The sequence below is a fragment of the Oculina patagonica genome, chromosome 2, assembly GCF_052425735.1.
Source record: "Oculina patagonica isolate OP01 chromosome 2, crgOcupat, whole genome shotgun sequence".
In the NCBI taxonomy this organism is placed as follows: domain Eukaryota; kingdom Metazoa; phylum Cnidaria; class Anthozoa; order Scleractinia; family Oculinidae; genus Oculina; species Oculina patagonica.
The window spans coordinates 37,271,831-37,285,996 of NC_135759.1; the positions used below are offsets into that span (position 1 = coordinate 37,271,831).

Below are 14,166 nucleotides of genomic sequence, written 5' to 3' on the forward strand. Positions count from 1 at the left end.
TGATATTTTTCAGCGCATTCGTATAACTGAAGTGCCCGTGCACCCTTCGAATATAGGAATTGATTTCCCCACAACCCTCCGGTGGTCCATCAATAGAAGGCTCGCTGGGCTACCAGCGGCTGTTATCTGCAGCCGCAACGACACCAGGCTAACCTGCCTCGGCCGACCTTCACGTCCCACCTTCTTTCCACCACGTCCCACTTTCTTTTCTCAGGGCAGATGTGATTTTGTGCCTGTTTCCAATGGTTTCTGTAATCACTTGAATCCAGTTGAAGGGTGATTGGCCCTTCGAGTTTCATCCGAGCCCCGTTCAACGAGTCCCTTTTGCCAGGCGTTTCAGGGTTCTGGGCAGGCGTTCATGGCCACCGTGGCCATGCCTTGCCCCCTGAGACTTCGACCTGCACAACAATCCCCTAGTAACTGTTTTCTCCTACCACAACAAGTGGGGGGGGGGGGGGGGGGAGAAACTCCCTTTCTTACAGGATGAAAAAAGGGGTCATAGCGATGCCGGGCAACCGAATGTGCGCAGTAGCTTCGAACGGTTGCTAAGGGCATAGTGAATAGCTTGACAAAGTCATTGTCTAGTTCGCATGTCTTGGTCTTGACCGTGCACAAAACACAATAGCTGTTTGCATTTTAATTTATTTGTTCTTTTAAAGTTTGCCGGACATCACACCAACAAACAGTGATAACGGTGTCCAGTCTGGCAAAAGTAGGGCTTGCGAATTATACCAATTAAAAATAACTCCAATGATTCTGAAATGATTTACCATTTTTTGGTTGTTAAATGTCAACCGTGACCAATTTTTCGCTTGGTATGCCACGCCACCAAAACATTCTCAGTGACGAAAAACATCAGGTGAGCAATCAGTGGCGTGAAACATCAAACGCAAACACCGCCACCATTCGCATTTCACACGCATGAAGTCATTGATATTTATATCTTTCTGAGAAAACAGAACTTTGGGTGACGTCTTTCTTAGCAACGGCTTGATTGATATAGACTCGCACCGTTTCCAGGCACTGCTATGTCTCCAAAGAAAAGTGCCCATCCCCCCCCCCCCCCTTGTACCACAACGTGGACGAGGGGTTGAACTTTGGCTCATGCTTTGTGATTGCTTGTTAACACTAGCGTCACTTTCTCAGCCAATCAAAAGTAAAGCCAACACCATTTGTGAGTTGCTCGCGTACGTTTTCGCGCGCTTCGTGACTACATGCATTTATCTCGAATTTTGATTGGTTTGCTGGATTGCCTATTCCCTTTGTAATTGGCCAGAGTAATAACTTTGGATTTTGTTTTATTATATACGTACTGAGACTTACTCACTGAAAAGCCACTAAGTAAATTATCGTTCGCAAACCAATGTAAGCCAATCATGTAAATAACTTGCTTAAACTGTTGGATTAAATAAAAAACAAAACTTTCGCGGGAAATTTTGGTACATGTGTAAGAAGTTATCGGGTATTTCTTTAGAGATTTGAAATGTTTACACATGTTGTTAATGATATAACTGTTTCCATGTTCTCTCCCGAAGACAACGAAACTGCTTTTAGGTCCATTAAGTTAATAATGGACTGCAATCAGAGAAAGTCGAAACATAGTATGTTAGAAAATTTGGCGGGAAATATTGCTAAACTGAAAATTGTTATGGCCGTTTTAGACGCCGCTAACTCCGATTTACTTCTAGATACCAATTTTAACTGATCTGCATTTTGATAACAGCACAAAATACTATCGAGGGATGGTTTTATTTTCCAAATAAACTGCCGCACTTTTGTGAAACAGTCGACTGAAAATGACACAAATTTGGGTCAAGCTCATTAACGATTCAATGACAATTTTTAACCCCTCGTAAAAAAATTAGTTTTAAAGCTTAGAAGGATTTACATATCCCAGTCAACTTATAAGGGAATAAATGTCATGTAAAAAATATTAGAAGTCTGAGGACTCATACAAAGTGTGTTGTAGGCTCACCCAAAGTTGCCCAAAATTTCGGATATTTTAGGCCGTTGGAGGGCCCAAAATTACGGAATAGTGTTATCTCGAAGAAAAAAGAACCTCTACTGCTGCAAATGCCACCGTTGCTAATCTTATCAGATAGCTTTTATAATGTAAAAAGATGACGGTAAACGGCCGACCCAGATCTTTTGCTCCTGCCCGGTTTTCTCTGGCAATAACACTTAACAATATAGAAGTAGGACGGAGTGGAGTCGAATTCGGTCTGTAATCGTGTGAACGATTTTATACAAAACATAGCGGATTTCAATTTGTTAAGTTGGTGAACAATTACAAACTGAATTGGACTACAAGAATCCTTATCCCAAATAATTATAACTATAACAAAATTTCAGGCAAAAACTTTTTATTTTTAAGTAAAAAAGTCAACAGTTGAGTTTGTTTTGGAGATCCAAGGAACTATCTAATAACCAACTCAAGCATGATATCGATATAGTGCCCAATGCATGCTCAAATGGGGCCAATCGGTTTCGTAGAATTTTGTTATAGCTGTGATTAACTGAGTAATTGGATTATAACAATAAGTGTGCATTACAGGCTTGTGGTTTTAGATTTGTTCGACAAGACCAGGTGAATCCTTAAACTTTTCTTACCTTTTTGTAGTTTGGCAGTGTAACGACTCTTTATTTAAAATGGAAATAAACGTTGATGTATGCTTAAGTTTTTTTTTTTTTTGGTAACTCAGAACTGATTCATTTGGCTTATTTATTCACCTGTTACCAGCTGATAAAATGAAGGCTCCTATCATTTGTCACTTATGGCCTGTTCGTAAAATAGGTCATAGTACCTGTCAGTTTGTAGAACTACTCTGGTCGAACTGGCCTTTTTCTTAGAAGAAGAATTGCTGATGGGAATTTTTACGCGCGCCCAAAAACTACACAGGCGCCTGCTACTCGAAGAAGCACTAAAAACGACACTTTAAATTTTAAAAATTTACAAAAAATTCATGGAGCGAGAACAGAAAAATCTGAGACACCTTTTTTTTTTGACCAATATATGTAGATTCCACATAAAAGTTTAGGCGCTCATGTAAACGTGTTCTCAAATACATTGTAAACCTAATGTTGCGCAACATCATAATTGCAAACAAAATGCTGATGTTGCTTATCAGTTATGGTCTATATGATCAAAAAAAAAAAATCCAAAACTAGAATGTATATTGCATAAGCTTTCAGAAAATATATAGTACTTTATTGGGATTAGCATTTATGGTTTGCACACAATTTCACTTGGAATGCAAACGCCAATTTTCCTTCCGTGATACTAGGTCTGCAATTCAGTCATATATATGTGTGCAAGGCAATTATAATTTTTGGAATTTATGTCAAAAAAGACACCGGCAATTTTTTTTTCTGTTGCTTGGTTGCTTCAAAATCACATTTAATGACAAGTTTAATGACACGTTTCGCGGGTAATGGCACGACCCACGACCCACGACCCACGACGCACGAGGAAGAGAACGGCCATTAAACGTTATGTGCCTAAAAACTCACGGCTCTACAAAAATACCCGCTCCAAGAGGTGATTTAAATCTGGCCGTTCACTGGGGAGTACGGGATCATCAGTTCACATTTAGGCTATTAATAAATAATTTATTCAAGGCGTCACCTCACGTTACAAACTCGCTTGACATGATATGTAATTTATTCTGGTATCGGTTTCGCTTGCACTTTGCAAAGTTCCGCCTTTCTACGGAAATTTCGTCTTGTCGAAGAACGGTAAGCTTTTATTCTGTTAAGTCTCGTACTTTTCAACTATAATCACATATCATGCCAAAAGGTGCCTGTTTGAGTCAATTGTAACTGCAAAGAAGCTCATAGATTTAGGGAAAAAGCCAGCTATTTTAGCGTGCTCCATCCACGCACGAGTGGCTACGACTTCTGGGCTTTGCCAAATTAATTAAAACCACGAATTGAAAAATCTTTGCGATAAATCTGCTAGCCAGGTAAGGATTATGTCCACATCACTGATAGCTGAGCAGTTAGAATCCTTAAAACATGCAGACGTTCAAATGCTTGCTCGGGTTTCCTGATTGTTTGTATTTGTGTAATTACGGTACACCTCGAGGTACACCACAACGTATATTGTGTTCTCTCTTGGATTTTCTTTAATAACCAGTCTATTATATCTATCAATCAAGTAAAACCAGTCTTAGTGGCGGAAAACTTAAATGCTTGTTTAATGCGGACATTTGTTATAGAAAAAAAGCGTCTACTGTGTTAAAACTTTAGCGTTATACAGATGAGATATACAATACAAATACAGAATCTTTCTCGGAAAAAGGAACGAACAGGGTCTGCTTGTCACATTTTCGCCACACCAAGATATATCTTAAGCATCATGCTAATTTCCTGTTGTTAATTGAAATATATGTTTATATGTAACAGCATTTATATCAGAAAGCAAATCAAGAGATAACTAAAGTCATCAAATTAGTAAGAGCAGTAGTAGAAGTGTTTCATGTAAACTTTATTCATAGACGCAACAGCCGAGTTCTTTGAATTTCCCGTAAACACATAACAATGCTTCTTTGTCCAAGTCTCCATGTGTTATTCCTAAGGATTCCCCCCTCGCTTCTAATGTTTCTATATTGCGAAAAAGTCCAAATGGTAAGCTGTACGCTGGAAGATTTTACATCTGTGTAACGTAGAGAATTGATGCAATATATGGGATATTCCTTAGTTTGGAAAATCTAACAACATGATGCATGCAGACGCTATTATATTACTTCATCAAACATATCACATCTTCAATGACATACTTCACCGAAGTATACAAATCTTGACCCAAAATGCATTAAGGCCGGAAACGAAAATGCTGACCTTTTCTTAGAAAACAGGAACTGAAAAAGTCTTAAGGTCGATTTCCACTGTCGCGTTATTTAACGTACCTAAACGCGGGTGAATTTAATTGGTTTGCTTCAAAACAAACTAGAAGAAAAGGTATGAACCTCCCGCGTCTGGTTGAACGTTTTTCGCAGACGAAAGCCGTCCAAACATTTTCTCTACTTTGTTATCCGCACGCTAAGACAGAAATAAATTCACACTCGTTTATGTTCGTAAAACTATATGTGACAGTGGAAATCTACTCTCAAATGCAAAGGATTATTCAGCTGCTCCAAAGACCCCCTTTTTTTTCTTGAATTGTTTCTTGCCCAAGAACACAACAAAGTGACCCCGGCCAGGGTTCGAACCGGGACCGCTCGATCCGAAGTCCGGCGCACCAACCATTAGGCCGGATGGAGTGTATTATGTGTTTAACGTACGTAATTCTACGCATGCACAATCCACAAAAAAGATTGAGCAATGATAGTCACAATACTATTTAGTAAGTTAAATAACAAATATAGAAAGTCTATTGGGCAATAGTCACGAGTTTGGACGGAAAAATACATAGCTTCGTTTTCATTTAGAGCTATAAGACGTGGCGTGTTTCTCGTGTTCGTCCTCTTTATCTCCAGACCTAACGCTCTGCAAGTTAACTGTCAAAGCCGTAGGGCTTTCTTAAGCTCATCTACGGCATCCCACGCAGCCAACCGTTACTTTTTCGAGCATCACGTAGACTAAATAACCAAATTTCGTTTCGAATTTCGTTTGAACCTTCCATTACATATTATAAAAGGTACCATTATTAGCATGGCGACTGAAGAAACTAGGAGACTTGAAGCATGATGGAGTTTGAATGTATAGATGAATCCTTATGGTTTTGAAAATTCGTGAATGATAATACCAACCATGCTTTTTTTAAAGCCGAGTCAAACTTGTTATATCCAGCTGGGAATAAACTCATTTGCCAAAAGACAACACTTCTCGCGTAAAATGTCCCTGAAGTTTTAAATTTTCCTAACAAAATGGCATTATTTCTGTTTGTGTTGCAATAAATTTTGAATACGTAAATTAAGAAACATTTAAAAAAATGAGGTTAATCTGAGTTGAAAAACGCTTGATTTAGTTACAGTTAGTGTTTCATTGAGTTTCTAAACTAATCCACCCATCTAGCATAGGGAGCTCTGGTTGGCCAATAATTATTATAATGAATTGGTAAAATAAAATATATGTCATTGGATTTATATTTTTCTGTCTTCATCTTTAGGTAAAACGTGGTTTAGATTATACGATACAGAGAGTTTTAAGAAATGGCCAACAGCGAGAAAACTTCTCCAGGTATGACTGAACCCTCGGTCTGACATCCCCACTCCACTAGCGGTATAGACGAAATACGGGGGAGGGGGTGGTTAGAAGTGGATGGAAAATCCACTCGCAACACCTAAACCTCTAAACTCTGAGTGTGCGACTTACACTACTGTACATTCAGTTTCAGTGCTCAAGATAAAAATTATGGCGAAGTGTTGACATTTATATTGACGTTCGGTGGACCCTAAAACAAAGCAAATCCACCTACATTACTTCCTACTTTCCTACCTACCTAACCTACCTACTTACCCACCTACCTACCTACTTACTTACCTACCTACCTACCTTCCTATCTACCTTCCAACCTACCTACCTACCTACCTACCTACTTGTCTACTCACCAACCTACCTACTTACCTTTCTACCTACCTACCTCCCCTACCTACCTACCTACCTACCTACCTACCTACCTACCTACCTACCTACCTACCTACCTACCTACCTACCTACACTACTGTACATTCAGTTTCAGTGCTCAAGATAAAAATTATGGCGAGGTGTTGACATGTATATTGACGTTCGGTGGACCCTAAAACAAAGCAAATCCACCTACATTACTTCCTACTTTCCTACCTACCTAACCTACCTACTTACCCACCTACCTACCTACTTACTTACCTACCTACCTACCTTCCTATCTACCTTCCAACCTACCTACCTACCTACCTACCTACTTGTCTACTCACCAACCTACCTACTTACCTTTCTACCTACCTACCTACCTACCTACCTACCTACCTACCTTTTTTTTTTTTTTTTTTCTTTTCTCTCTTCTCCTCTCCTCTCTTCCTACCTACCTACCTTCCTATCTACCCTCCCACCTCCTCCTCCTCTCTTCACCTACCTACCTACCTACCTACCTACCTACCTACCTACCTACCTACCTACACTACTGTACATTCAGTTTCAGTGCTCAAGATAAAAATTATGGCGAGGTGTTGACATGTATATTGACGTTCGGTGGACCCTAAAACAAAGCAAATCTACCTACATAACTTCCTACTTTCCTACCTACCTACTTACCCACCTACCTACCTACTTACTTACCTACCTACCTACCTTCCTATCTACCTTCCACCTCCTCCTCCTACCTACCTCCTCCTCCTCCTCACCTACCTACCTACCTACCTACTTGTCTACTCACCAACCTACCTACTTACCTTTCTACCTACCTACCTACCTACCTACCTACCTACCTACCTACCAACCTACCTTACTTATAGGTATTTTATTTAAAGTCGGTAACGTTGGGAGTGGTTGCCCAATCTCCCGAGCCAGGGGCTCATGTTAACTTTTACCTATATACTTACCTACCTACAACCCTAGTCAGAAGTAGTTGGAACGCTTACGCTAAGAAGATAAAAAATGCGGATACTTGACGCTTAAACTTTCTCAATGGTGCATACAAACATTTTAAGAGCCCCCCTCCCCCCTTTCAATGTTGAACCTATTGTGGCTAAGGATTGTCTGTGCAATATGTTCGGGAGCTCAACATTGAGAAGGGGAGGGGGGAGAGAAGGAACTAATTTGGTAATCGTGCCAACACTTCTGACGATGGTTGTACCTACCTACCTACCTACCTACCTACCTACCTACCTACCTACCTACCTACCTACCTACCTACCTACCTACCTACCTACCTACCTACCTACATGCATACCTACAACATACCTATCATCCGACCTACCCTCCTACTTACCTACCTTCCTAGCTTCCTACCATCCTACCTACCTACCCACCTACCTACCTACCTTCCTAGGTACCTACCAACCTACCTTCCTACCTTCCTACCTACTTACCTACCTAACTTCTACCTTCCTACCTACCTACCTACCTACCTATCTACCTACCTACCTACCTACCTGCCTACCTACCTACATACCTACCCTACCTACCTACCTACCCTACCGACCTACCTACCTACCTACCTACCTACCCAACCTACCTACCTACCTAGGTGAACATTTAGGGTTTACAATCAACGATATTTGTTGTCTGAATATATGTAAGCCTAAAATCAACTTTATTCGTACCCAGATAGAACTACTAGTCTCATTACGGCCAGCCTGTTATCTTGTATAATAATCTTGTTTTTGCTACTTTTTGCCATTTTATGTTATTTCCCGACTTAACGGATTTTTTTTATAAATTTTATCCTTCAATGATGTATGTTTGCAGTTGAACCTCCGCCCTACACACAGCAACCAGGTAGCCAACCTCAGCCTGGTTACCCAGTTCAACCCGGTTACCCAGCTCAACCTGGTTACACAGCTCAGCCTGGTTACACAGCTCAGCCGGGTTACCAACCACAGCCTGGTTACCCAGCTCAGCCGGGTTACCAACCTCAGCCTGGTTACCCAGCTCATCCTGGCCAGCAGCCTGGCTATCCACCTCAATACGGTTACCCACCACCCCAACAGCCAGCTTATCCACCACAGCCTGTCCAGCAAGTCCAGCAGAACACAACCGTGGTCAATGTTGGAATGCCTGTAAGTTTCTTTACAACAAAAATGTCTCATTCAGTGTTTGTTATGCATAAATCGTAACTGATCAACTGTGATACTCCAATATACAAAGATTTCTTGGATTGCATGATCCAGTAATGGGCAATTTCCGAGTTACCCTTTGCCTCTGTTTCAAAACGAGTCTACGTGCGAAACCATTCAAATGAAAATGAGTTTGATTTGCATGAAAATGGACTTGTAGGTGAAACCCATTTTCATATAAATGGTTTCGAAGTCTTTTTTTGGCAAATGTGGTACCAGAAAGACATCTTCCTTATCCATGATCTTTTAGTTAACAATGGTAACTTTCTTTCGCTAGAAGATCTTGAAAGAAAATACAAGATCAATGTTAATTTCCTACAATACTATCAGTTAATTAGCGCAATCCCAAAGTGGCTAAAAGATAAAGCTCGACAAACTCAAAAAGTTGATCGCGACCTACTTAAAAGCACTGACGTGTATAAGCTATCTTTAAGAAAATCTCTCTTGTTATCCGAAATGCGCTGTAAACATTATTATGAATTGATTCGTGATAACCTACCAAGTGCTCCAACGGCAGTTAACACCTGGCGCAAAACGAATGAGAAAATAGCGGCTAAATGGGAAACAAGTATCAAGAACATCTATAAAAATATAACTTTGGACAATAAGCTGAGGCAATTTTATTTCAAACTGTTACATCGAATTCTTATCACTAGAAAAGAACTAAAGAGATTTGGAATTACTGATAATGATAGATGTACAGAGTGCGGCCAACCCGACTCGTTAGAACATAGTTTCTTGTATTGTTAGGCCACTTTAGGCCTATATAACAATATTTTACAATGGTTTAATTAACAATTAGACTACGAGCCCGAGTTTTCTATGAGCGAATAGTCAACGAGGCGCAGCCGAGTTGACTATCGCTCATAGATAACGAGGGCGAGTAGTCTAATTGTTTTAGTAGAAACTCTAAAGAATTGCAGTCCAAAACCTACAATTTTATGTACTTTTAAGCCAAAAATCAAGAAAATTCGCCCTTTAAAGAGCAACGCGCGCGCGATTGTTTTCTATCGGCGAATAGAAATCAATGGGAGAACCAATCAGATTCGCGGATTTCCAATAAAACACGACTGAGTTTCTACTAATGCACAACATAAAACTTGTCTATATCTTTCCGCTGAAGATATACTCTTAAACATATATGATTCCAACCCCAATTACTTCACTAGTCAGATGAACCAAATTCTTTCACTATTACTCATGTATGTTAAATGGTATTTGTACATAAAGAAAAACCAAACACAAGCATTAGATGCAGATGAATGTATATATAAGTTCCTCGCGTATATACAAAAATGAAGTAGGTGTGTTACGGTGTCCTTGCTCGTCCTTATCTATTAATTAATTTTTTTAGATCTTTTGTTTCAATTAAGAATAAAATTTTGTAAGTTTTGTTTTATATATCTATATAGATAATTTTGTAACGTAAATGAACAGTGTATTAGAGAATGTAATTTAGTGTGTATGTGTTCCATAATAAAAAAATAAAAATAAATAAATAAATGGTTTCGCACGTAGACTCGTTTTGAAACAGAGGGAAAGGGTAACTCGGAAATGGCGTATTGATTAATAACTCAGAAATAAACAGTAGTGTTATAAACTCTGAAGAGGATCCGATTTTTATATGATCTAGTAATGTTGACTTCGATAACTACAGTAGAACACCATTCATTAATCCATCTGGTCACCAACGGTCCAAAAAAAATCTGCAGATGTTCTCTTGTTTTATGTTTATGTGACTCATGCAGGTAAATCACAGGCCAGCGAGCTCATTCTGAGTGCGTCATTAAACTATTGCGAAGAAGTGATAACAAAAGTATTGAATGAAAATTCATTCAGAATAAGTAATATACAAACAAAAGAATTCAGTTATACTAGACAGAGCAACGGACCGTTAATGTTATTTATCAGTTATTAATTTAATATTCTCTCTTATTCTGTTCTAGGCCACCCAAACCGTCATCTTGCCAGTGAGTCCTCGTCCTCAAAACTACATGTGCTTATCAGTATGTACCTGCCTGTTCTGTGCTTGGCCTATTGGATTAGCTGCGATTGTGTTCTCTTGTATGGTAAGAGAAAACTGTAGACCTTGAAATTGACCCAATATTTAGGAGACTAGTCCCGAAAGAGAAGAGAAAGAACTGAAACGATTTTTCCACAGCCATGAGGGATTGTACAGTTGTTAGGTCTTGTTTGAATATGAAGTTTATTGCAATACAAATTAGAAAGACCGATTTCTTATTTTTGTTTTAAAATTTCAAAAAAAAAGAAAAGTAAGGAATGGAAGTGGGCAACTATTTCGCTAAAGCTTTTTGTGACATTTTTGTTTGTGCGTCAGTTTTATATGCGGACTTTTTTTAATCTCGTGTAACCACGTTAACACAAAATGATGTGAGTCTGAGTGGTCACTCGCTCTGTATAATTGTTAGCTAATTTAAAGATAATATATGACATTTCTGTTATAAAAGTACAGTAGGTGAAATTGAAAGTAGGAGGAGAAGGGTATGTTGGTTTCACCTGAGGGTTAAGGGTTAGAGGAAGAGACAGTTTGAAGGCTGAGAATTCTCACACCGTATTTAGGCTTGGAGGAAATGATTAAAATTAAGGAGAAGGCATCGCATTCTACTTGATTCCAAAACAAAATACACATATATAATAGGAAAGAGCTGATGCACAGTAAAACCGAAAGATATAGCGAAAATTTCATTATCCCTTAACAGATTGTTTATTTACGCAATCAAACGATTACCTTTTGAAAAAAATATTATAGTTAAATTTAAGGAGACTTGCAACGGTTTTTAGCACTTTTCAGCTCTTACACTTTGATTGGCCAGTACTACCAGTCTTAACCAGTTGCTGCTACAATATTGATATCAAACAAATGGCCAATCATTGCTAAACAAGATATGATCATTTTTTATGACGTCACTTGTCACCATAGCAACAGTATAACCTGTAAAAACACCCCTACTTTTGCCTGTAAGCGCTTATAACTCACAAACGAGTCCGGTGACCCCATTTTTTATTTTTGTATAATGATCAGCATTAAAAGTTTAACTTTCTGTTATGTTTCAGAGTTTCAGAGCCAGCCACCTTATTTTAAATTTGCAAAAAGTTGTATTGAACATGCTGATCATTATTCAATAATAAAAAATGGGGGTCACAGGACCCGCTTTTGGTTTGGTTAATCTGCAAGCACGAGATAGTCCTAAAGGAAGAGGAAGGGGGCGGAGGGGGAGGGGGGGGGGGGGGTCAAAAAGCATTTTAATTCTTTTCGTGTACTTTCCGATAGGGGTACATCCTTGTGTTTGCAGTAAAAATTCTTTATAACTCTCACCGTTGAAGAAATCTGTTATCTTTATTTTAACAAATTTTACACATGGAAAAGTAACAATAATAAGACAGTGATTTTTTTTTTTTCATTCGCAGGTGGACAGCTCATATGGTGCAGGAGATTATGACGGTGCCTTGAGAAACGCAAACATCGCCAAGTGGCTGAATTTGGCTTCTATCATCTGCGGCATCATCATCTACATTATTATTGTTACTAACACTGCTGCCTAAGCATTTTAATCGCTGCTTGCTTGTTGGTCTCCTTAGCTTCTTATAACCAAGCCCGATATTAACAATATAGTAACCCTAGTAATACGGAGTGGAGTCGAATTCGGTCCGTAATCGTACGAACGATTTACAAACATAGATTCAAACCTGTTAAGTAGGACTACGATTACAAACCGAATTGGACTAAAAGAACCCTTATCCAAATTAATTATAACTATAAAAAAAAAATTCAGGCAAAAAACGACGTGTTTTACCTTTAAGTAAAAAAAAGGTCAACAGTTGAGTTTGTTTTCGAGATCCATGGAAAAGGAACCCATTATAGTGCAACTATCTAAAAAAAACAACTCAGGCATAATGTAGTGCCCAGTACATGCTCAAATGGGGCCAATCGGTTTCCTAGATCAGAATTTTGTTATAGCTGTGATTAACTTGGTGATTGGATTCTAATAATAAGTGTGCATTATAGGCTTGTTGTTTTACATTTGTTTGACGAGACCAGGTGATTTTTTTTGTAACTTTTTTACCTTCTTGTATTTTGACATTTTGATAGAGTAATAAAAGTTAAGGCGTGCCTATTTTTCTTGGTAACTGAGAACTGATTTAATTGGCTAATTCATTCACCTGTTATTACCAGTTCATAAATTGAAGCCCGGCTCTTACCATTCGTCACTAAAGGCCAGTTCGTAAATGGCACCTGTCAGTTGGTAGTGAACTGGCTTTCGACGAAGTGGCCCCGCTCTAGTAGTAGGACTTGTGTAGGAATTTTTCGAGTTGATCGTAAAGCCAACAGCAGGTAACACGAGAACTGAAGAAATTTCCATCACCTTACCATCAAGTCCAGTGAAACTTACTGACCTATAGCCGTCCAATAAGCTCCCTGAATCTAGTATTTCAGTGTTCTTGTTTGTGACGGTTTAGTTGTCTTCTTGTTTGTGACGGTTTAGTTGTCTTCAGGAAGCAATTACACTGTTAGTACCCCATTTTGGAACTAAACGACAAGAAAAGTGTAGTGAATTATTCGATGGTTTTCGATTATAAGATTACCGATTAACGATATTCGCGGAAATTTTACTCATTTCTCGCATTTTTATTCCCATTAATGGTTAGCGCGATGGACTCTTGATCAATTGGTCCGGGTTACACCACTGGCCAGGGAAAATGTGTTGTGTTCTACATTTCACTCTCACAGTATAAATTAAATGGGTACCGGTAAACTGGGTGGTAATCTACAATAAACGAAGTGATGCTTGGGCATGTTCAGCGTATTTTAACTAATGCTTGCTCGGATTTTGTCTTCTCAAGAGGTTGTAGGATGTAAGACACCTGGAACGAGTGAAGCAGGACGATGCAAGTCAAATGTTTTCCTCCGATAGCAGAAATCGTTAAAATAATGTGTGGTTAACAATAATAAGTTTTAATATCTATTTCAAGAAGCCACCGAAAAGTTTTTTTATTTTTCCAGTACACCTTTCACGACATTTTGTTTGGTGATTTTAAAATAACATTACAAGACCTAAAGTAGAAATCTCGATTACCACTTTTCAGGGTAGCAATTACTGAAAGTCGCGACCCACGGCTATCGCTTAGCAAATCGCGTTTCACAAAGAAGAAAACAGCCATTTCAGTTTCACTGCACCCCTAAAAGACATGGCTAACTACGGCTCATGAAAATTACCTCTCTAAGAAGAATAATTGCTGTTGGTCGTTAACAGGCCATGGAGATTAAGGGCTAAAAGAACACAGCAAACACCTCTTTTCACCTCATATTCGATAATAAATTATTCATTTGTCGGGTTGCCACGCTCTGCAAACACAGTTGCCATCACAAGTATTTAAATTTATTCGGGTA

General features: G+C 38.9%; 2 protein-coding genes across 4 annotated transcripts in view; both read left to right on the top strand.

The window, feature by feature from the left end:
- Positions 1 to 2,359, top strand: part of LOC144644561 (uncharacterized) — a 30,115-nt gene extending 27,756 nt beyond the window's left edge. Inside the window, exon 6 of the mRNA XM_078504079.1 lies at positions 2,194 to 2,359. The gene's annotated coding sequence lies outside the window, so the exon portion shown is untranslated. The remainder of the gene's footprint in view (positions 1 to 2,193) is intronic.
- The window catches only part of LOC144644560 (uncharacterized), an 83,707-nt gene that overhangs the window by 38,190 nt on the left and 31,351 nt on the right, over positions 1 to 14,166 (top strand). Inside the window, exons 1-5 of one of the 3 annotated variants that reach the window (XR_013569138.1) lie at positions 3,593 to 3,735; positions 6,110 to 6,180; positions 8,389 to 8,699; positions 10,703 to 10,825; positions 12,186 to 12,816. Coding sequence is in view for 2 of the 3 variants with exons in the window: in XM_078504078.1 (XP_078360204.1) it covers positions 6,153 to 6,180; positions 8,389 to 8,699; positions 10,703 to 10,825; positions 12,186 to 12,320 (597 nt within the window). In the remaining variant the exon portion in view is untranslated. Of the gene's footprint in view, positions 1 to 3,592; positions 3,736 to 6,109; positions 6,181 to 8,388; positions 8,700 to 10,702; positions 10,826 to 12,185; positions 12,906 to 14,166 lie in introns of those variants that run through there. The other 2 variants (XM_078504077.1, XM_078504078.1) reach the window with 2 other exon arrangements.